This window comes from Trichogramma pretiosum, unplaced genomic scaffold, assembly GCF_000599845.2.
Source record: "Trichogramma pretiosum strain Unisexual culture from Peru unplaced genomic scaffold, Tpre_2.0 scaffold171, whole genome shotgun sequence".
In the NCBI taxonomy this organism is placed as follows: domain Eukaryota; kingdom Metazoa; phylum Arthropoda; class Insecta; order Hymenoptera; family Trichogrammatidae; genus Trichogramma; species Trichogramma pretiosum.
In genome coordinates, this window is record NW_019640853.1 from 15,599 (window position 1) to 39,889 (window position 24,291).

Here is a 24,291-nt window from a genome sequence, read left to right on the forward strand (position 1 = left end):
AGTTTTTAAACCAGACCTCGTAGGACAATTTGGTTTACATATTTGTGTTTACATATTTACATATTTTTTTTACATATTTTTTTACATATTTTTTTACATATTTTTTTTGGGGGGGGGGGGGNGGGGGGGGAGAGGAGGGAAATCCTATTTACGGATTCAACATGCGACAAGGTGTTTGTCGCATGGATATGTCGGACTCAAGTAGTGTAATGCTGTGTGTGTACAGGTGTTGTGTGGGCGTATAGTGTGCCTCTCTATTAATACCGACTAAAACCCATCCTCTTCGTCTGCCTTTGTTTATTCCCCGCGGGACCACTGTTAGGCATTACTTCGCGGGGTTACATATTTGTGTGTGTGGGTGTGTGTATGTATGTGTGTGTGTAACGTGTGTAGAGCATTATCTAGAAAACGGTACGGTGAATCATGTTGAATTAAATTGCATTTATTGTCGAATGTATCAAGGACGAAGCCTATACAATTTTTTTTAATTAACAGAGAAAAAAAATTTTGAAAAAAATGTATTTATTTTTAAATTTCAAAAAAAAATTTTTTTCGGTTTTTTGTAAATTTTGGAATAACTTTCACAACATTTCGACTCAGTAAAAACAATAGATTTCTCAGAATATAATAAAAAGTGAGGATATTGGTATTTTTTTGAGAACTTGAAGCAGAAGTACCGAATTTTAAGCTACGAAAATGCATTTCACAAAAACAACTCTATTTCAACAAAATAAAAAAACTTTTAAAATGTTCAATAGCATAATAAGCTGTTATTTGAAGAAATGAATACACTTTTCCCGAAGTACGCAAAAACAACGTTTTTAGGGACAAAATTGCTAGTAACATACGAAATAGTGCACGCATGGGAAATCAAAATACTCATTTAGTAACCCTTAATAATAAAAGCTGAAGTTTGCAGGAGATACATTTTAAGTTATTTTAAAGACATTAAGATAATATATAGTCAAGGTTTTGAAAACCTTTTTTTTTAATTAATCTAATGTACAAATATTGATATATATAAATCTTTGAAGATTCGCAATAGAGGATTTTGGACAATTAACTATGAGAACGTTTTATAGAGTAAAATCTGCCCTAAAAAGTGAAAGAAGTATTCTGGCTGTCTAGGAACTTTTACACCTACTTCAGGTAAAGTCATTAAATCCTCAACTACAAAATTTCCTTGTAATTTCAACTTAAGAGGAATAATTTGAGTGGGTTTGCGCCAAATAGTCAGCTGAATTTTGCTATAAACAAAACAATTTCTAAAAACAAAAAATATTTTGAACGAAAAGTAAATTTTTTTCTAGATTCTAGTTCGTCTCATTCTTAAAGAAAATTTACCAAAAGATTTTGACAATATATTTTCTCTGGGATTTTTTAACTATCTAAAAATATTATATTTTTCATATGTGCAAATTCATGTAACGCTTGCACGTATTATAATATTCGTCTTGAATTGGTAAACATATGGCAATTGAATACAAAAAAGCAACATAATCAGGCGCGGGACGTGTAGTTGTTACATCGTGGTCGCGAGCGCTTTGTTACAATTGCGATTGTGGGGTCTTGCAAGCTCGATCATTTAGCCCCTACAAGGATTCTCCACGTGTGCAACGAGAAATTTATCGAATACATAAAAATATGTACATATTCGCAAAAGCATTCCATACATATAAACGCTAGCGGCTGCGCTTCGATGAGACGAGCGGGGGGACTTTTGGCTTTGTGGCCGATCTTTGGAACAGGTGGAAAGGTGTGTGTATCTCTGTACGCATTACTAGCCGTGGTAGTAGGAGTTTCTCTCTCTTTTTCTCTCTCTCTCTCTCTCATACACGCACACGCACATGCACACACATACACACACACACACACACACTCACTGTTTGTCGATGCGGGACCCCGCAGCAACAGCAGCAACAACTGGCTTAGTATGGTTTCAGTCCCAGCGTAGAACGAGAGGCTCGTTACCACTGTACCGCGCTGACCGAGCTTGTGCGCGCGTGAGAGTGTTGACAGTATACATAAAGTATACGTGAGAGAACAGCAAATAAAAAATCGTGCATCGGTTTAATTGCAGGTGTGCGTGTGTAGTTATCGGTATCAATAGTTCTTATTGTTCTTCGATTCGCATCGAATTTGTAGTTCGCTCAGAAAGAAGCTGGAAAAAGTCGCGACAGAATGTCAAGTTGTGAGGTGATATAAACAATCGCTGATGAAAAATAACCAATTAACTATCTAAGAAAGAAACTGGCTGCTTATCGCCGCCGCTGCTGCTGCTTATACCCCGTAAGATCCGAGTGGCCACTGCAACATGACGATATCGTACGCGAGTGAAGTGCCGAACGGCTCGGCTTTTGGCTGCTTCTGGAGGATACTTATAAAGTGAGTATAAAATACTCGTACGTTGAACAATGAAAAAGTTCTGAATGATCCGATGGAAAATTTACAAAGCATGACAACGTAGTACAAATGCATTATTCACTCAGTGACACTGCACCCATACCGATCGTGCACGGTGTTAGTATATTCGAAGCGAGTTATTACAACAGCTGGTCCGCTGCAGCTCAGCTGTTTTTTAGTTGCTCTCTCTCTCGCTCTCTCTCTCTCTCTCTCTCTCTCTCTCTCTCTCTCTCTCTTCATGGACGTACGAGCTGAATCTCATTATTTTCGCCTTTTTCACGATTTGTCCCAAGTCGAGCTTGTGCGTATATGCGCTCGAATGAGTGTATAAGCTCGATAATAGCAGATTGCACCTACCACGATACAAAGCAACCGATACCCTATATTATTTCACATATATACGCGCGCATAAAACCAAAGTATAGTCTCTTAAAACTGCACCGAGTTTGTGCACAGGACTTGAAAACCAGTTTTCTCTGCAGAACGACACGATGCAGCGAGTTTTTTTTTGCTGATGCTGCTATTACAACTTCCACTGCTGCCGCTGCCACTGCTTTATCACTACCGAGCTATGTGTATATAATAGACTTTAATACCAAGAGTGCTCCTTGCTTGTGCCGAGTTAGGCACATGTATATGTACGAGTTCGGCATTTGGCGTCACAACTATGCACCTTTATACCTGTGATAGGTGACTCTACGTCGCCTATTCGATACAGGTGCGGTCTTCATAATAGTGATCCTTGTACGGTACACTGTTTATTCTCCTCTTTCTCTTCCCTAGGCTCATTCGGTCTAGGGTTGTTTCTCTCGATCTCTCTTTCTTGGGGCGTCGACGTAACGAGCCTTTTTGATTTTTCTATTTTGATTCTTGATCTTTTGTATTTTTGTTTTTCCCCGTTTTGCTTGTTACAAAATCGAGCTTCTCTTGGTATACGCGTTAGATAAGATATAATAAAAGAAATAAATAAATGAAAAGAAAAATGGAAAAATAACAAAGTGCATGTAATATCGCATTACAAAAGCGAAGAATCGTCGTGACACGTGGAAAAGCATTACGATCGTGTTTTGTCTTCTGCTTCTTAACGCGTTCGCGCTCGCGCTCGGATGACGTAAGGCCTGCATTATGAAGCGAAAGAAAAAAAAGAATAAACTATTATGTTCTACAGTACGACGATTTCAATTTTTTTTTTTATCCAAGACTGAAATTTTGCAAAGCCAAAGCACGTGCTTTGAGCATCGCAGCGTTTGTTCAAATAAGCTGCAATTTTGACGGCCGATGGACACCTTTGATCGTTTTCTCAAAGATGCAGAAATAGAGATGAAATGGAGATCATAATAAATTCGCAATTTTCGCATACATTATAACGCATAGGCTAAACGTAGTGTAAAATGTCGATAAAAAATCATTATGTATGCGTGGTGCTAGCCTACAAGTTGCGATACGCCCGAACTATCGTGGCTGGCATTGCTGCTTATACTCGTTGCACAACACATTGCGAGCCAACAGAAAACTTAGGAGAGTTACTTTCGCGTGAGTAGTGCACGTATACATGTATGCATATAACATGCCTCTACTCAAACCCATACATACAGATCAATTTACACACTTTTGCAGGTTACACATTACATTGTTAAATGTCACGACTCCGTAAGCAAAGTGTACGTCATATGTATTCATTATGCATCTATGCACATTTGTGCCTGCAGAGTTTGACCTTGAAACATTAAGAGAAAATCCTGCCTAACTATTTCAATCAATTACAAAATTAAGTAGTTCATTATTTTGAATCTAGCGTTATTCAAGTAATTGCGTACATTGATAGTAAACGTTCATCGGTCATACATCGAAAAGCATTTTCTCAAATTTCTGGTCGCATAAAAACTGGCGATAGATTTTCCAATCGCTCATTCACGTTGAACATCGAGCAAATCCAATTTATTCGAAAAGTGAGCACTTCTCGTGCTTTGTTTTATAAACTCTCGTAAACGTGAGAGTCGATGTTATCAATTGTTCAGGATGATTTCAATACCCGTATAAAAGTGCGATACTTATTTCTGTATTACTCTTTGTCTGCGCTATATTTTTTTTCTTTATACCAAAACTTCACTTTTATCGTTTGATAAAATAAAATGTTCAACAAAGCAATAAGATTTTTTTTATAGAAAAAAATTTGTAGTTTATTTCTTTGTTGTTGCTGTTGTTGTTGTTGTTGTTTTGTTTAATTTATTTATTGAACATATTGTTACGCTTCTTGAGCAAATCTAGTGCACATTATCGATTTAGCTGCAATTATATTTCGTACGAGCTTTGGAATGTCAAATTATGTATACGTAGGTATAAATGCTAAGAAGTAGTGAGAGAAAGATACATCGGTATCAAGGAAAAAAAGAAGAAAATATACAATTACCGAGAAGACACGTTTAATGCATGACGAAGCATCGCTGCCAGGATCGCGATAATGTGTACAACTGAAAGCACGTCGCAAGACTTTTCATCGACCGAGCCAAGTCTCTTGCAATGTGCCAGACCTCATGCATGAGAAAAGAGCGAGCTGAAATTTTCTATGATCGCTTCGTGGTACATCCACTTCGCTTGTGCAGGCACTTTTTTGAGGTTCAAGTACAAGTTCCAGGATACTCATGGTAACCATATCGAACGAGCTCACGAAACGAAGGCGATTTTTCACACCAGTGAAAGAGAGAATGAAAGAAACAAAGTTTGTCATAACGCGTGATGAAAGCTCAGAAGCGTACTCGAACTTATGATATACATATTGAGCTTCTGCGTGCAATAATTATTATCATTCTTTTTTTTTTTAAGAAAGCTAGTAAAACTTAAAAAATGACCCCAAGTTCAGAATAGTATAAAAGTCTACCACTGTCTAAAGATAAATCTAGATTATGAATTAATCGTTATTTTACTTCATCATGATTCGATTTATATTTTCACCTCTGTCATTTCTCTTTCTCATAATTGCCGTGCAACCATCGACCTATACTTAAAACGTTGGAACGTCTTAATATGTAAGTGCTACGCTACATAATGTTGCTCGATCTTGCTCATGCTCGCGTCTGTTGGACGAGCGGTTGGTCAAAGATACAAATAGTCTAGGTAAATCGATTATTTATCAAGCCGATTTATGCGTATATACATGAACATAAAGAAGTCCAGAATGCGCCAGACTTTTAACTTTCTTCCAAACTCACGGCCGCACTTTCACGTGCACTGACGCTGCTGCCGTTGCTGTTGTTACTACTGCTTCAGCGAGAGTAAGTTTGAACTTCACTTTCCTATCAATGGCGATATACATATTTACTATCTGCATGCACTCATAAAGTACGTAAAAGAAGGAAGCTCGCCTTACATTCCTAATAACATCTCTCATCATGGCGCAATGGTGCGTTTCCAGAAATAGAAAATCCACTGTATTTTCCCAGCCCGAAGCCATTTTACTGGTCCTCGCCGACAGGATTTAGCAGGATCGCTTATTACTGATCTTTTTGAATCCCCGCACGTAAGCCTCAATAACGGATATTTCTGAATTGGAGGATTATATATTCAATCGAGATAAATCATAGTGGTCAAGGATAAAAAGCTCGCGTGAAGAAAATAGAGACGGATTTTAGCCGCTGGTCACAAGATAAGTACATACCAGCTATTCGTGCTCTATGATTTCGTTTAGTCCAGGCAATGGTTTCAAAGCTCTACATGTATTTAGTATAAATGGAAATCCTCCTCTTTCCCCACTGAGCCTGCGAGTATCAAGCAATACTCTCTTTTTAACGATTATACTGATTTATGCTTGTTTGTCATTGAAAAAGTTCCCAATATGTAAACGTTAAGTTAAAGTTGCGAGATGCTTTAAACTTTTTATCTTCATGCACGATCCTTGTTTGAGGCTGGATCATTGGAAGCTACAGGGCCTAGATTTTGCCTTGCACACATAAATTGCACTGAACTGCGGGCTCGGTGGCTCACGCGTCACACAGGTACGCAATCGTCAATGGCTCTAATAATTGATAATATTGTCATGCATAACTAATTGCGTGGCTCGATTCTTTGCCACGCATATTTACACCTCGAAATGGAAAGTTGTTCGATACTTCGACTCATGGCATCGTTGTGTCCCTCGCGAGGACCACTGCTTTGAAATTTAATCAAGCCGCTCCGTGATTTTCGCACGTGAAAAGATTCACAATGATAATTATTCTTGTCTCTTCATTGTGAGCCTGCATCGCCCGACAAGGACTCGGTTTTCGTATTGTATCGTTTCTCGATAGTTCAGCACGCGAAGAATCAAGTCCCGAAGATGCGGATTGATCGCGCAGAAGCTCCAGTTCTTTGCAGCTCGTTGTCTCTGTGTGCATGCTACTTGTCGAGGATCTCGTCAAGCGTGACCGTTATGCAACGTACCTATCGTTATATAGTCCATACACCTATGCGAACGACCTTGTCTCGGCACACATGCAGCACATCAAGTATAGTTTTTAAACGGTAATGATAGCTATGCGTACCTACTCATGGGATGTTTGTAAATAATTTCCATTTTCTCTCTCTCTCTGATCTCTCAATCGCCCATCGCATAAACAACGTACAGACTATTTGTTATTATATTACGTGCTGAATTCCACCCAAGTATAAAGCAGAAAAGTTTCTGTCGCATGGTTCGTTTCCGATTGTGCACGCAGCTTGTACGCGCTTCTCGACACAAATAACGTCAATATGACGCATTGTAAATGATTTGTTAGCCTATCGGTCATACCTTGCATTGGAGCTCTGACATTGTCACGATTGCTCTTTCACATTTATAAAAATGCCTCTTACTCGCATACATCGTTGGAGATTAGACTGAATAATTAGATCTGACGTGCAGACGCGATCGTCTTCGTTTAGCCACAGTCGAAATTTATCTTCTCTTTGTAATTAAAGAACAAAAGCTGTCACAATTATCACTGTTTGCCTGTAACAATAAGAAATACATTGATCCCACATGGGTAAATAATATACAAATTGAGAGTGGTATATGCTTCCGTGCATCAAGAGATTGCAATCGAAGGACGTAGTGGTTCCTCTTCGCTTAAAGCAAAGCCGGTTGTTGGCCTTGTTGGTGCGCTCATTATTAAATTTGTAATGAGTAGCCTTGCGCCGATTCGTTTTCGTAATCTAAGCTATAAATGCGGCTCGAATTATCCACGCATTACCGCAAAGAGATAGCAATTAAACTTTTTTTAGCAGATTTCTCGGTGATCAAAAAAAAAACTCGATCGTTTTTAAGTAACTTGTGTATGGTCGAGTAAGAGAGCGATTCTAGAAATGAAACAAGTAAATTTGAATAAACATTCGAAACACGGTCTCGTGCCATTGATCTGTTAAGCAGACTCTCGCGATGAAACATGACGAATAATCGAGAGCAAGTTGTAATTACAAATGTGAAATAATTTCAGTTGAGTTGGTACCATGCAACAAGCGGCCAGTTGGTTTCTTTTCAAAGCCATGCATTTTCGAATCACTTTTGTTTGACGATCTTATTTTTTTGCGTTTGTTTTCTTTATCTTTGTCGATCATCTGCCATAAAATGGTCATTTATGTAAGAAAAAAGAGGTAAGCTTCATATTACCTGTCAGTTTTTCTCGTATAAATACAAATGCAAATATAAATAGTTACACATTAAGTACGGAGTCGAATCTTCTCCGAAATCAGTACAATTTTGACGATAGCTCAATATGTCTAGCGCAGATGGACTGAGTCGTGAGGCTTATTACATTGACGCTGCATAGAAAGTTCGCTATCAGTGAAAAGCATCATTTGAGTCTCACTAAATGAACTTTTCATCAATTTGGATCGATGGATGACGGGCAATACTCGTTCTTAATTTCGGATTTGTGTTCGTAATACCTGATTTGAATCAAAAACTGTTTTCATATTAAGATGAGACCAGTGGATTATAGGAGAAGCAAAATTGTCATCTTAAGTTGTGGGTAAACCCGTAATATTGAAATAAAAAAACAAACAAACGTATTCAAAAAGTATTCGACCAAAACTATTCGAGCGGTCTAAAAGTTTCTCGTTCAATGGTGAAATTGAATTGATTAGTATATTTAAAGATACCTATTCATTAGAATATACTCATATATAGTAAACTTATAATAACAAAGTGAGTAAGACGCGAAGAGCTAGGGGGCATTCCTACGAACAATAGATGTATAAGCATTGATCAAACTTATGAATATGGATATTTTGTAATTTTGTCAACAGGCGCTGTAAGATGTAGATCTCGTTTATTGAAGCTCAAAAATTGAGTGGACGTATACACATTGCGATGAGGCTTAAGGATCGAAGTGGCTCATAATTGTGGGGATTCGAAGCTTTCTTAAATTTACGTCAAAGCTATTATACGCATGTGAGCCTGTTTTCGTAATGCTCTTGAAGCTTGGTTATCCCAGACACGAGCTTAATAACCCCAATAATTCGGGACACTAGATCACTAGAGCAAACGTCACACATGCAAGTATACTTGCGAGTTTGCACAGCACGATGATAGTATCATATAAGCACAAATAAAGACGGCAGACGTTCTCTTTAACCGGTCGTTTTCGTGTACCGTTACATATACTACACATGAGGTAACATTGCAGTTCTGCAGGTAGTGCAAAGAACGCATCTTTTCCATCAGCGTCGACATATTCTATGTAAGGAACATAAAGTAGTCATTAAATTTTGTCATTGTTAAACTATTTTTGATAAGGATATTTTTAGCCGGCGTCAACGAAAGTTTTCATTTTTTACTGAACGTATCCACGTTTATTTGATGTCACGCGTTCATCTAGCGCTACGGAATTTTCTTCGGAAACGTCAGTACACTAGAAACAATAACTAGTTCTACGTAAGCTGCCTCTACTTAGACTGCGGATATCATTGATTTATTGACAATAATTATTGTCATGCCGATTGTCGCGCATGAGTGAATAGTCCAATTGATTATTAAAAAAGATAAAACGTAAAATACTCGCGATATTTATGATAATGAATTTGATATTTGCGATACATAGATTATATAAGTACAACGGGCGAAAGGTTATAAACTGTCTAATTGTGCAGTTTTTTTCTATGTAAATCGATGAAAATTTTCTATTTTAGGCTGAATGCAAATCATTTAAAAGCAGTCAAACGTACACTCATATGGCGGATGACCACTGTTTGAGATGAAGGCAATGTAGACACCAAATCATGATCAGTTAGCAATAATGTTACTAATACAAAGTTGGAATCATAATGGAAGCTTGCTAATTGCAGTTGGCTTTATTAAACCGTTATTTTCGCTGCAGCATCTTTATGAAATTTTCCACTGTCAACAATGAAAGTATTCTTATAAACAATTATTATACTTTGTAATGTCACAGAAAATGCTTATTAAACTATGCTTTTCTGCAGATTTTAAATATAATTCATCTCTGTGCATTCATTAGCACATTAAAGTATTCTCCAAACTGTACAATCAAGTCACGTGAAATATACTTAGCAACTACGGTTGGAATTATTTTTCCCGGCTCCCTTGGCACACATTCATTCCATATACAAGGGCGAAGGACATACTTGAATATTAACAAATAATTTTTTTTTATTAAAAAAATATATTATAATAATAGCGATATTAATTAAAAAATAAAACACTGAGTTCATCGAGCAGCTCACAATAGTCAGTATACAAGTATTGCTTTTGTGTTTTATCTTTCTCTTTCTTACTCTCATGACTCGAAGTCGTCGTGGCGACGGCGAATGCACTACCTGCTAACCCACTGACATAGAAAATTGTTATGTTGTTAATTTTTACGTCGCTTGAATTTTGAATTTCTTTGAAAACGAAGTCATTCGCATGACCATTGATACTGTTCAGTGAGAAAAATTGGATCGAAAATTGCTACGATGTGCTTTCCAAATCTATTTGGTTCGTTCTCGCTTTTTATGCAAAGATTCATTGAGCTGTAAGTACAGTTTTTCTTCTGTGACGAATTGCTCAACTAGTTATGCAAGAATATTTGTATACATGAGTAAGAGTCCAGCTGCCTCGGTTAAATCATACCGTAATATTAGACGGTGATGTCGATTTGCGAAGATGATTTTTTTTTTATAATAGCTAGAAAGAAATAACGCGTGCTGCATCTATTGTCGATTTATAATAAGCTGCATATACTTGCGGCAGCGAAACGACATCGTCTCGTATTTTGGAGTCAATTATTTACCATTAAGTTAGCTCGATTCTCTTCGAACACGCGGAAATATTTAATGAATAATTACATCTAGTGTCGAACTCGATGCCGTCTTTGACTTCAAATGATTTAATCAGCGTGCAGCATTTGTAATTATATCAGATGCATCATTCGAATATTCCCCGCGTTTCTTTGACTCTTCTATATGATTTATCTAATTCGATAGATTTCGATGATTTTTGCTCATCAATGTAGATGCTGTGTTAAAATCACAATACTTTCACGTTAATCACAACATTATTGATATTTTTTTAAATGTACAGAAAACGTAATAATATGATGCTGAATAACATCAATATATTTAATATGTAATCGGAAAAATAAATGAATACATAAGATGATTGGATGCTCGATAGTAAGCTGAAGAGAAATTATTGGTCACGCAGTAAAATGCCAATTAAAAAATGTTTTGAAATATACAAGCTTCGACAATTGCTCAATGACGTCTCCCATAGAAACTAATTCCACGCATTGTTTTACAGGTGGCGAGGTTCTGTCTATAAACTGATTTGGCGAGAGCTGTTGGTCTACCTGTTTGCTTACTATTTTATTAATTTTATTTATCGGTATGCTCTTAACGAAGAACAGCAAAGGTACTTTTTCTTACTTACATACTTGCTAGAATGAAAAATGACCATAAAAAATTACTCAACCCAATAATATTTGGCAGAATATTTGAGAAGATACGATACTACTTTGGTAACTCGAGCGAGTCGATACCTATGTCGTTCGTGCTGGGCTTCTACGTCAGTCTGGTGGTCAAGAGGTGGTGGGAGCAGTACAAATTGTTACCTTGGCCGGACAACCTCGCATTGTTTATCAGCGCCGCTATACCTGGAAACGTAAATCTTAACAATTCGTCTTTTTCTTTGCTGATCGCGTCGGTGGCTATAATCTTAAAATAACAAAACTGTAAATGTCGATCTAGCGAGAAAAATTTTACTACCTCAAACGTTAACAATTTTTTTGATAACCACCAGCTTGATGGCCTCGAACGCGAAAATGAGATTTTCATTAAAATGGTTTTATCGAATATTAATATTTAAATTTTACTTTATCTCTGAAATATTATCAAAACTTCAGAAAAAAATCATGGGATATTCCAATACCGTGTTTCACTCTTCAAACGCGTCATCGCGTGAAACATAAATAATTTGTTATCCCAAACGTACGCATTATGCCGGGCAGGAGCTTGCGTAATTTATGCATTCGAAGGATATTTGCAAGCATTAAAACTGCCCGATGATTAATTATGACATGTTTTTTTATGTTTTCTCATTTTCAGGACGAACGAGGTCGACTGATGCGCCGAAATATCGTTCGGTATGCAGTGCTTGCGTACGTCATAACGCTCCAAAGAATTTCGCTGCGTGTTAAGCGGCGATTTCCCAGTCTTCAGCACATCGTCGACGTTGGTCAGTGAGTTTTATTGGTCAATTTCATTTGCCACGTTATCAACGCTCGCGTTGGACTTAAAGTCGAGCGCCTGGCTTATGCATGCATATATAATATATGCTGTGCGATAGCATTAACTGCAATGTTCTTTGAGCATTTTTATTAAATGTTTATTAATGTTAACATTTATTAAATGTAATCAGGGTGGATTGCCTGTGCGTTTATATCACTTTAATCATGTCGGATATACTTACCAATTATTTATCAGCTTATGGTATCCTCTATTTTCAACGGGAATCCGCGTGGCGATGTTTCTATGTTAAAATGAATAATTATTCACTCCGCATCAAAATTATAGCAACAACATTGAAATTTTGTCAATTTTCAAATGCTTCTATCTTCGTCTATTTTCATCGTATCAAGACGAATTTTTTTGATTCAAACCTTTGAATAGGTTCGAGTCAATATTGAGTTACTAGTAGTATTTGAGCGCGATACTAAAAATTATTGAAAAAATTTGATTGTTCAAACGTGTACCAGTATACAAAATTTAACACACACCATCGTAAAGTTTTTTAGGCAATTTTGAAGGTACCATTTGCGTACGCAAAATGCCTCAAATCGAGTCGATTTCAGCTGCACCAAGCACTCTGGGCATGCAGAGAGCAAAGAAAATATCAGGGAACCTTTTTATTGATTACTCATTGAAAAGAGAACTTTACGATGGTGCATGTTAGATTTTGATAAACAAATTACTACAGTCCAGATACACATTTAAATAATTGAATTTTTCTGTCATTTTAGGTTTTACGCTTTAAAGCGACTGTGGAAACTCTAAATTGACTCAAATATAATAAAATATACGACTTTAAACTACTAAAAATTCCCAAGAAACTTTAGAGAGATCGTCTCGATACGATCAAAATTAACGGAGATTCAAGCATTTGAAAATTGACATAATTTTAAATTGTTGTTGCAATAATTTTGTTGCGAAGTGTACATATTGAATCAATAAAAACATTGATTTACTAGTAAAAGAATTCAGAATTCATTGGTAAAATTATGATATAGATTAGTAAAGTATAATTAGATATGGAGGCACCAAATTCAAGATAGAGAACCAAAAATAAACGTCGTTTAGGCTCTGTCTGGACTTTTTGTGTTCCTTGATGAGAAAGTGCGTAAGCAAAAAATAAGTTTAACGCTCGATTGAATGCAACAGAAAAAAAGAGAGAGAAAAATCAGAGCGACGACGCGTACGAGGTTTAATTTTAGCTGGCGCCTTTTGCACTCACGGTACTTTTCAGCTTGAGTTCCTGCTACTACCGCAACAAATCCAGATGATCTCAATAGTTAATTACTATAAAAATGCCACCGATCGGGTATTACACGCGAGAATACCTGTTGCTAATCTTGAACCCACTGGAGAAAAATCTCTGCAAAATTCAAAGTCATAAGAAAGAACTAATATGAAAAATAAAGCGAAAATTATCAGCTCTCGACACATTACACATTAACAATATAAACGGCTGGGCAAGAAAGAAAGCTTTTTCCTTATTTATCTCGAGTCAGCGCATCGAGGGCATCAAAAGCTTCAAAAGCATTCCAATACACACATCGTGTACCGTACGCACACCGATTTATCACATACATTTTTCACGCGAATTTATGTTAAACGTGCAGCAGCTTGAGCGGAGTGCTCTTTTTGTCAAATAAGAAGCTTCGCATGGGAGAATCCAAAAACTCTGAAATCATCTCATCTCAAAAGAAAAGGAATTGTCCCGCAAATAAGCCTCTGGGTTATCTGAAAAAATATTTAATATTTCGCGATTCCGCGCTCGCATATGACATATATTTCAGTTTATGTGCTCAAGTCTGCCGAAGAAAACTCGATTTCGTAATATTTGAAATGCTAATTCGCTCGTGAACTTTGATGAAACCTTTGTTTGAAGATTATAATAATAATGTTGGTGATTTTATACACGTGAAAAACTAGTTTGTCAGTCGGATGTATTAATTAGAACCGAGAATTCAGAAAGCTATCACCGTTTTTGCTGTGAAAATAATTATTTACTCTAGTATATGCAAAATCGATTAGTCAAAAATCGTGTAAAAAATATTTAGAGAAAGAAAATAAAACTACTACGTCGATAAACTGGGTGAGCTTCATTTTTAGATGGTAATCGACGCATCATAAAAATTTATTAAAATGCGTGAACGTGAAGCCTCGCGCGAAATTTGGCACGTTTCCCAGCTTTCTTCGTGTTTGAACTGTTCTTGGAAGAAAACGTTTTCTTAATGCAAGATGAAAAGGAAATTGAGTTTGCAGATGCTCACAGGACTGTTAAAATATAAACTTGAAAAAGGCGAGTAGCAACAGTCAGGTTGATAAGAGCCAAGGAGTGCATTAACCAGCAACGGGTGTTCCATCCCACCGATCCCTGCTGCTGCTCAAGGTCGACGTACCTGATATCCTCGTGCATTGCCTTGCGTGCTAACAGCACTGGTATTTTTAGTCTTAGGAAGCTTATATGTACGAAACTCGTTTTTGCTTGTGAATGTCTCCTGTGCGCACAGGGATGAGCGGCTTGGCCAGTGGGATGCTAAAAGTGTGACCTTGTCCCTGCATATACCAGAACCTCGGATTTTCTCTCTAATATCTCTCATATATTCTACGTGTGATATACAACTCGCCTCCAACTTGTGATATATTTTATACAGTATCTCAAGAAGTTGCAGGATTATCCAAAATACATATTTTAATAGGATTAAAATTGAAGTCACAGCCGAAGAGGAGAGGGATAGTAGTCCTTCATTTTCTCACGTGCACGATAATTGGGATGAAAGTTTTTGTCGCAATTTAGCACGTGCATTGCCGCGAATTCCAAATTTAGTGAGGTGAAAATCGTATTCATGCACTGTGGTATTTCACGGCTTTATCGACATTGCAGCACAATTATTTTACTCGTTTTTACGCGTACTTTATAATATAAGTAAATATCGCGCGTCTCGCATAATACATGTGCGGTGATATAGAAGTGAAAGTGAGTTTGCATTATATGACCATCGACCGACGCTTATATACAGATAAAATATATCGTACGCACACGGACACGAGTCAGTCTGTTGTTAATTGAACACAATGTAATGTACGCATAGGTACATCTAATCGAGGAAAAAAGACTTTTCTTTCAAATGTTTTAGATTTTACAAAATCTGCTTCAAATGCCAAATATCAACGGTATTTTTTTTTAATTCTGGAAAATTTCACGCTAATTTTTTGACTAATACTAAGCAATTCTTGTTTTAAACAAATCAGAGTAAAAAATAAAAGTGATTTTTAAAGTACATAATACGTGTGCTCTGTTGGGTCCACTTTTATATTAGTAATTTACGATACAAGTGGCATAAGTAACACTTTTTGGCACGGCGTAGTTTAGGGCCCGAGCGCAGCGACCCAGAAAAGGGGGCATAAATGTGAACTTAGCACAGTGTTATAAAATAATGTACGTAAAATAGTATTTTCACCCTTTGCGTCTTGTAACTATAACGTGAATTTTTGCATATTTTTCTTGTTACCAGTAGCCCAAAACAATGCTCAATGATCAGATTGCGCGTACAAATTAAAAATTTATTGTTTTTAAGGATGAAACTGGATTTTTTATCAATTTGAATGTATAATTTACCGAGGCTAATAATCGTTTTCTCCCTATTCCAGGATGATCGCTGTTAATTTCAAATGTAGATTATACTAAATTCAAAAAATTGGATTTACTTTCAGAATAAACCCGTGGAATTGAGCGAAAGAATTTAAAAAAATCAATTAGTATATTACTTAACAATTTTCAATAAATTAATTTCAATAAATTTAGTTCATTTAGATACGATTTTATATTCCGTTCTTAAGATAATGCTATAGCAAATATTACACACAGAGAGCATCTTTCGTAGAGAAAAAAAACCTAGGGTAGCCAGATCAATCAATGACCGGGTACCAGTGAATGACCATTTTGGAAAATATCATATGAAAAACGATTAAAAATATATTTGTATGGACGGAATTCAATTCTTTAGTGAACGATGCATCTTGTTTTCTATGTTCGATCATAATTTAACAAGGAAAAACGATAATTATTGCACATCCAAAAGTGGTCATTTACTGGTCGAAAGTGGTCAATCACTGGTATAAGTACCCTATGTTTAATCAATTCGAATAAAAAATCACGTATATAATATTTAATCAATTCGAATAAAAAATCACGTATATAATACTTTATAATGATAAATTAATTTACGTCAGGTTTGATGATGGAGTCGGAAAAGAAGATATTTGAAATGATGAACAAGAAAGCTGGGATGTCGAAATACTGGATGCCACTCGTCTGGGCAACGAACATTATCAACAGGGCGCGTAAGGAGCAGTTGATCACAAGCGACCATGTAGTACAAACTCTCCTGGTTGAGCTCAGTGACATCCGCAAAAAACTCGGTGGTCTGATTGGTTACGATACCGTTTGTGTGCCACTCGTCTACACGCAGGTAAAAGTCAATTGCATGTTTTTTATCTTCGCTTTCCTGTTTTTCATAAGCATAAAAGAATAAGGATTCGGAAAGTTTTACGTCTGTCTTCTTGAATTCATTGTTTGCCTTTTCATTCAACTATATTTGATATTTTATATATTTTTTAAACTAAATTGTTAACTTGCTAGGATTTCAGTTTTATTTCGGGATTTTGGTGATGTTTTAGTTTCGACTATTGTTCTTAAATAGTTGTTTATCGATTGTGAATGTAAATTTAATTTGTTCTCATAATCATTTTTAAATTTGCCCACCATGCTTGCCTACTTTGGAAACCATGTCTGATTTAAGTGGTATCGATATCTGATCCACGTGGATATCCATGCAATTTTTTCAACTTGGCAAATTGGCTTATAAAGATATTGCTATAATTTCTCGAGTGCGCATCGGTAATATCTGTGCAAGGGATGAATTGTCGGTTATGTAAAAAACACACCTCATCAAATCACCGCGTGAAAAAAAACATAACTTTGAGTTCCTGCAGATCCATGAAAGTTGGACCAAGAAGGCTGAAGTTTTTTTATTTTTATTTTTCTATTTACTCTTTAAGACTACATACTTAGTTTTAACAATATTTTTTGGCATGTTATGCTTGACGTGGAATAGGCCACGCTATTGCAATGGTAGACGTCAATAAGCTAGGAATGGCTTAGAATGTATTCGGGTTTACATTACTTTAGTCTTTGTTTACGACTTCTGCTGCTGCCAAGCTCACCGTTCACTAATTTGAAAGCTCGACTTGATCTCTGGCAGCTCGATACTGCTGATTTGAAGTTTGGGCTAAATTTTACTAGATCCTGATGACGTAAGTCGGCAAGATCCGTGCGTGATTGATAGTCACATATGTGACCCACGAGAGGAAGATAGATAGACTGCTACGCAGGCAGCGAAATTATAATTTTTGTATATAATTCATGCTGCGTTAGTATGTCTAATGTAATATGTGTAAATTGCTTCTTTGTTGCACATCAGAAAATATATGACTCACGCGAGCTCTAGCGATTGTGATGGTTCTCGTGTGCGAGCAAAGCTGTCGAATATATAATACTTAATTACACTAAGAAAAAACATTGATAAATTATACAAATACACGAACACGTGCACACATACGCGCTCACACATAACTACTTCCTGTCGATAGAATATAAATTAGCAACGACATTTTGCACGTTAAAATCGTAATATACTGCAAATATTTCTGCATCTCAACTTTTATGACTTTTACTGAAAAAAAAAAAATTAAAACTTGCGAAAATTTAAATTTATCACGGTATAATCTTTATCTCTGTATAGTTCTATTTTATTTAAAAGAAAACATCTTCAAAATTTGAGTATCGATGTGGGAATTGAGCAAGAAAAAAGATTCACTTTGAAGATGCACTGGGGCATACGCACAGGTATAGCGTGCGTTTTTTTATGAGTTTGTAGTATGGTATATTTTCCGGATATACTGGTAAAGTTTGTGGTGGCATATCTAACGCCAAGATGAATCAATTATTCTTACGTAATATCGTTACGTAAAGTGAATCTATGCATGTATATTGAACTATATCACGTGAAGTGCAATGATAATAAAAGTAGAGCATAAGCCACGCATATTCTCTTACAGAATTCATTTGAAATGGAAAAACCCTTAAATTTGGGCCTTCTATAGGTCGATTTATCCTATATCTATACAAGCTTGAGTTTGAATTTTCTATTTCTCAATGTTATCGGACCCTTTTAAGGATACTTTGAAGCAGTATTCAAACGAAATTTTAAACGAGTAATTTTGTAAATCCAAATGTCAAATCAAAAACAAATAATAAGATAAAAATCTCTCATCAAAGTTGTTCATATACTCCCAATACATTAATATTAAAGAACGTTCATTGCAAAAAAATAGGATGCGCAAGTACGCTTCACGGGCTACTACGAGACAATCTGTCAAAAATGAAATTCGCTAGAAGGCAGATGCACCGCTAGCTGTTTTCTGTGTTTTTGTATACCTATAATATACATAAATGTCCCAGATATAAACAAAATATATTCATATAGATATATATTATGCATATATACACCAAAAACACAGAGAATAGCTCGCTGTGTATTTGTTTTCAGGGAGATTTCATTTTTGATATTTTGTCACATAAAGAATGGATATATTAACATGTTCAATTACAAACTCATGAGCATAGTATAGTATATTGGTACGGTTTATTTGTCTTTTTCAATAATATTATATTAAAATGAAGTCGTTAGGAAGCTCCTAAACATTTACATTCTATGAAAGCCTCACAACGATTTTTATATTTCAGGTTGTAACGCTATCTCTATACGCGTACTTTTTCTCGGCTCTACTGGGCAGACAATTCATATCCCACTCAGATTCGTCAGTCAGCGGAAAATACGAAGTCCCAGACATGTATTTTCCATTCTTTACGGCTTTACAGGTGAGTGGCGAGTACCGACAAGATTTCAGACTCCAATGTCTCGGAAATGTTTGCGTAACATACAATTCAGATCTCCGTACTTGGAGTATATTATACGCTATACATATATGTTGTTTTTATTGTACGCCATATTATTACAGTTTTGCTTCTACGTTGGCTGGTTAAAAGTCGCCGAAGTTTTGATCAATCCTTTCGGCGAGGACGACGACGACATCGAGCTCAATTGGCTGATCGATCGACACATTAAGGTACGCAGACTGCTCAACCTTTTACGATTGTCCTTGCCTAAAATTGCTTCACTCTATGTAGCTTCGGGGCTTTTTATCATCTGAAGAAAAAATTATGAGGCAAAATCGATCTGTTAGTGTCAATCCATTAAAGCAACGAGTGACCGCGATTCACTGCACCGCGAGCGTATGCAATTGATGAAAATTATCGCGCCGTGCAACGCTATTTAAGAGCTTGAGCAATCGAAGAGGAGAAATGTACGACTGTAAAAAGTCCTACATCACAAATTTCAGGGATTAATTAGTTAGCAACTTATAATATAAAAACAACAATACGAGTCAACATATTAATTGGCACATATGAAATCGATATGTCATGAGAAAAAATGTAAAATAATGATCTTACAATTGTCGCGAACTAAATGACATATTTTCATATTGTTATTCGTCGTTATATTCACATGGGTAATGCAATCTCGCGAATGTAGTAAAGAAGTATGCAATGTCGGGAAAAAGCAATTTTCAGACCATTGGGTATGGAAAATAGTGTACAGGCCTAAGCTGCAAAACTAATTGCACATGCCCTGAGATTTTTCTTTTTTTCACGGCCTAGGGTAGAAATATACTATTACAATATGTTTTTTTGTTGAGAAAAAAAAAGAAAAAAATAATAATAATACGACGATCTCTACAGGCTGGCTACATGATAGTGGACGAGATGCACGAGGAACATCCGGAACTATTGAAAGATCAGTACTGGGACGAGGTCGTGCCAAAAGACCTGCCGTACACCGTGGCCAGCGAGCAGTACCGCAAGGAGGAGCCCAAGGGCTCGGCTGAGCATTACAAGGTGAAAAGCAGCGACGCCCTCTACGCCAACGTGTTCATGGGTACGCACGTACACGGAGGCCCGGCCAATCGCAGCAATAAGCAGTCTCATATGCAGGACGATGTTTACGCCGATTATGTGAGTATTGTAAGCAACCCACAAGCGACGATCGCTTCCGCAAACTTACAAAGACAATCGAAATACTCATCGGTCGGCTATAATAATTAAATCGAGATAAATATTTTTACGGAAAACCTGGATGGAAATCACAGAGAAAGAAACAAGTACAAAAATAATTTTGAAATAATATTCAAATACAATTAGCTTGTCGGGCAAAGATGAAAAAAAATATCGATATAAATAGCAATTGGTCAATAGCTTCGTTGAATTATCAAAGAGTTTTCACTCGTGGCCGCACAGGAAAGCGTCGATACGCCCTTGGTGGAGCGGAAATCGAAGAACTGGCTGCAGCGCACGATCACGCGAATGGGATCGGTTCGCAGTAGCTCGACAACGTACAGCAGCGGCGGCCCGGCGGGTGGCAACTTTTTCACGCGCAATCGACACAACAGCGTTTACAGCAGTCCGGAAAATCCCCTACAGAACGCCGAGGCCGGTATCCCGGGGCCGCCGAGTGCCAAGCAGTCGTTTTACGAACGGCTCAGGCGCAAAAGTATGCAGGGCCGTGGAATGAGACGACAAGGTTCGACCAGTTCCAATTGTCATTTCTTCGTGCAAAACAGCGACGCACTCGAATAGACCGATATACGTGAAACGCTGCTGCTTCTCAGGTACTCTGACAAAGTTGAACTCGATACCGACGTCGCTGAAAAATCGGCCCAGGATACCCACCCCGGACGTGACGAAGGAGGTAATCGACCGCGAGCAGAGACTGGCTGTATCGGCCAGCAACGTGGCCAGCATCGGTGCCGGCATCGTCGGGATGCCCGCCGCGCACGCCACCTCCTACCACAACCCCGCGAGCAGCGTCAGTAGCGACGTGTCGGTGCTCCAAGGCCAAGCCGTTCTACTCGTCAACAGTCCGGCCAACATCGTACAGCTATCACCGATTCAAGGTAATTCACTGGGGTTCCGTCGAGCCGCAGCTGGGCCAGCGAACAAAGTTGCGCCAATCGACCGAAATTAATTTGCAGAAAAAACCGAGCTGGGAACACCCGTGGGCGCGCGTCAATCGGCGGCGCAGCATCTGGCTCACTCGGTGCTGCCGCAGAGTCTCAAGTCCGGCGCGAGCGTGACCGCGCAAGTGGCTGCGATACCCGTGACCCTGAGCGCGTTGAGCCAGTTGGTCTCGAGCCCCGACAGCTTGTCCTTCGCCAATCGTCATCGGCAGGCCTGCATCAACACGATTGCCCCGTCGCAGTTCGGAAGTCCGGGCCAACAGGTGACGGCCACCATCACCGAATTGAGCAGTAACGCGAGCAGCGGCACCGACGACGAGTCCCAGCCCAACAACGCCAGCTCCGTAAAACCAGCCGACAAACTGCCCGAGACTGCTGACTACACCAGTTGCTCGCCCATCATCGTCGATCCGCAAAAACTCAATACTGTGGCCCAATCCGATTGGGTGAGACATTCTTTTTCTTATGATCATTAACGCCCTTCACGTTATACTTGTTGACAGATAACAAGAGTTACCGCCCACTTATATACAACAATTAAAACTCCTCATTATTTTTTACACGTTGCAATATGTAGTTTTATGAGATCAGATAAAACAATAGCAAATATCAATAGAGTGTCAAAATAATAATTAGCTTGAGACATTTTAAATGTGAAAAATTTCCCTATAAATTATATTCAAATTTTTTACATCATTTTTTTTGTTAAGCGTGTTCTTGAAGTGGTCACCATACTTATTACAACGTACCGCTCTGGCAATTGAGGCTCGATAACGCGCAATTAATCAATTACGCATGAGATGTTTTTAAAACTTTTGATCGTTGCATTTTTTCGTTTAAGTACTTCTATATCGATTTAGAAAATAACAAAGATTTTTTTATAATGTGGAAAATCCTCTAAAAAATGGGCCCCAAGACCCATGAGATCAAACTAAGCACAGGGAGCATCAGTATTGGGTACCAGGAGACCCCAAAAAATTTTTGGAACAAATCCATGACCCGGAGCTGGGGTGGTCTCCTTGTTAGTTTATTTCCAATTGCACAATCCTAATTTTTCTAATTAACGACGTTAATGCCTTAATATTTCAACGTAATTTTATGTATTTTATATTATCTTATATAAGTGCAACAGGATGTAAAGTCATATAAAATCATTTTAATTTTATTGTCTTGAATGAACATTTTAATGTAAACATTTTGTAAAAATAAATCAACCGAAACGTTAGAAATTAATGTCTCCAATAAACCATAAAGTATTTAAATTAACGTTATTGTCATAGCTAAAAAAACATTAACACATAATTATAAAGTTATCACTACTAAACTATTATTTATTTTGAAATTTATAGCACGTGCAAAATTACAAGCTGATACCGATGTCACCGACAAAAAAGTCCAAAACAGTCGAGTCCAACTCGCATAGCAAAGCTCGACGATCAACTTCTTTGCCGGGCGCAACATCTACCTCAATGGTTGATCAAATTCGCGAAGATCGCAGCATGTCATTGCCTCACACGATTGTCTCACCACCATCCGAAAAAGTCTCAACCACAGCCGATGTAGAGTTGACGCAACCACCGCCATTTGCGTCGACGCTGCTAAAACCAACCGACACTGATGACGAGCCTCGACAGCGAAGCGGTAGTTTCAATCAGCCTACAACAACGCCGAAAATCGTCGAGGAAAATGCTAGAAAGATCAGTTTAAATGATCGTCTCAATTTCTTAGACAAGTCTACCAATGGACCGACCGATCAGCGCAGCGAAGTCTACGTCTGACCATTGTTTGATTTCGTTCAATCGATGTTGTGGTTCGATCCTAGGCTTAACTATCGAACATTATAATGATACATACGCACAATTATCGATATTTATTCGACAAGTGCCTCACTTATTAGCTAATAAGTTAAAAATGAGACGATTTTCTCTACCGAGGATTTCTATTTTTGTAAATATAAATTATGTTTGTATACTTTTTTGATGACCACAAAAATGAGAATAGCGTTTAACTGTAAATGTTTTGATAAATTGATTGTGGTTTATTAAAAATGATAGTGCAATATCATTGTTGTAAATGTTATTGAATGTGTACAGATGTAGATACAAATCAAAGTGTGAATCTCAAATATATAAAATCAAATCTTTTGAAGCATCAACTGAAAATTTTATCGGTTTTGTACGAGTAATATACAAATATTCTGGTAGTGCATGAATAGGTATATCAATTTTAAAACTTTACTCTGGATATACACAATGAAGTTTTACTATTAACGAATTTCTTAAATATTTTAATTTAAGTTATAATATAAAATTGTGATGTTTGTCCATCCATAATTCAGTTATTTTTTATTGATGAATTGTGGCATGACCAGTTATAACATTCTATGCATTTTGTTGAAAAACTATTAATCTATGTATTGACTAAGTGTTCAACTTGGTTGATTGTAAATATATTTTTTCTTTTTAATTAGAAATGAAAATTGATTTATATAAACAATAATATTATTATTCTTAAAGTATTGCCATAATTTAAACTAATATAGTATTAAGTAGAAGCTGAATTTTTTACATATTCAAATTATCATTAAGTTAATTAGTATTCACATAAGGTTTTACTGGCCATTTTAGTTCTAAATTCCCAAAATGTATAATTATATATTTTTTGTATTACTTCTATCATGTAGTTAATGACTTCTTTCAATTGCGATTAAATACAAGAAAATATATAAAATAAGTTACTTTGTCAGTTTATTAGTTCAAAAAATATTGGGCTCAATTAAAGCTACCATATTGATGAGTGATGATAATTTAATTGCTTTGAATATGTGCTGAAAATAAAATTTTTATGTCCAATAAGAAAAAAAATGAACTTTTGTAGATATTAGTTATGAAAATTGTTTGCTAACCGTTACCTGTTAAATGATACTTGTAGGAACAAATTATTTTATTTCCAAGTGCATCAAAACATAGTAGGTATGAATAAAATGTAATTTTAAAAGTGATTTTCAATAACTATATA

General features: G+C 36.9%; 1 protein-coding gene across 5 annotated transcripts; it reads left to right on the top strand.

The window, feature by feature from the left end:
- The first annotated feature begins 1,961 nt into the window (after positions 1 to 1,961).
- Positions 1,962 to 24,240, top strand: LOC106658599 (bestrophin homolog 22). Of its 5 annotated transcripts, none has more exons than XM_023463608.1 (12): positions 1,962 to 2,385; positions 11,156 to 11,266; positions 11,344 to 11,515; positions 11,959 to 12,088; positions 16,369 to 16,607; positions 18,944 to 19,078; positions 19,219 to 19,326; positions 20,000 to 20,281; positions 20,555 to 20,837; positions 20,926 to 21,210; positions 21,289 to 21,719; positions 22,623 to 24,240. In XM_023463608.1, exons 1-12 carry the CDS (start codon positions 2,315 to 2,317, stop codon positions 23,049 to 23,051), a joined length of 2,676 nt encoding a protein of 891 aa, XP_023319376.1. In that variant the 5' UTR covers positions 1,962 to 2,314; the 3' UTR covers positions 23,052 to 24,240. The 5 variants fall into 5 exon arrangements, with proteins under 5 accessions (XP_023319376.1, XP_014236102.1, XP_023319378.1 ...); XM_014380616.2 differs by having other exon boundaries at positions 20,000 to 20,272; XM_023463610.1 differs by lacking the exons at positions 11,156 to 11,266; positions 11,344 to 11,515 and having other exon boundaries at positions 2,316 to 2,385.
- The last annotated feature ends 51 nt before the right edge of the window (positions 24,241 to 24,291 follow it).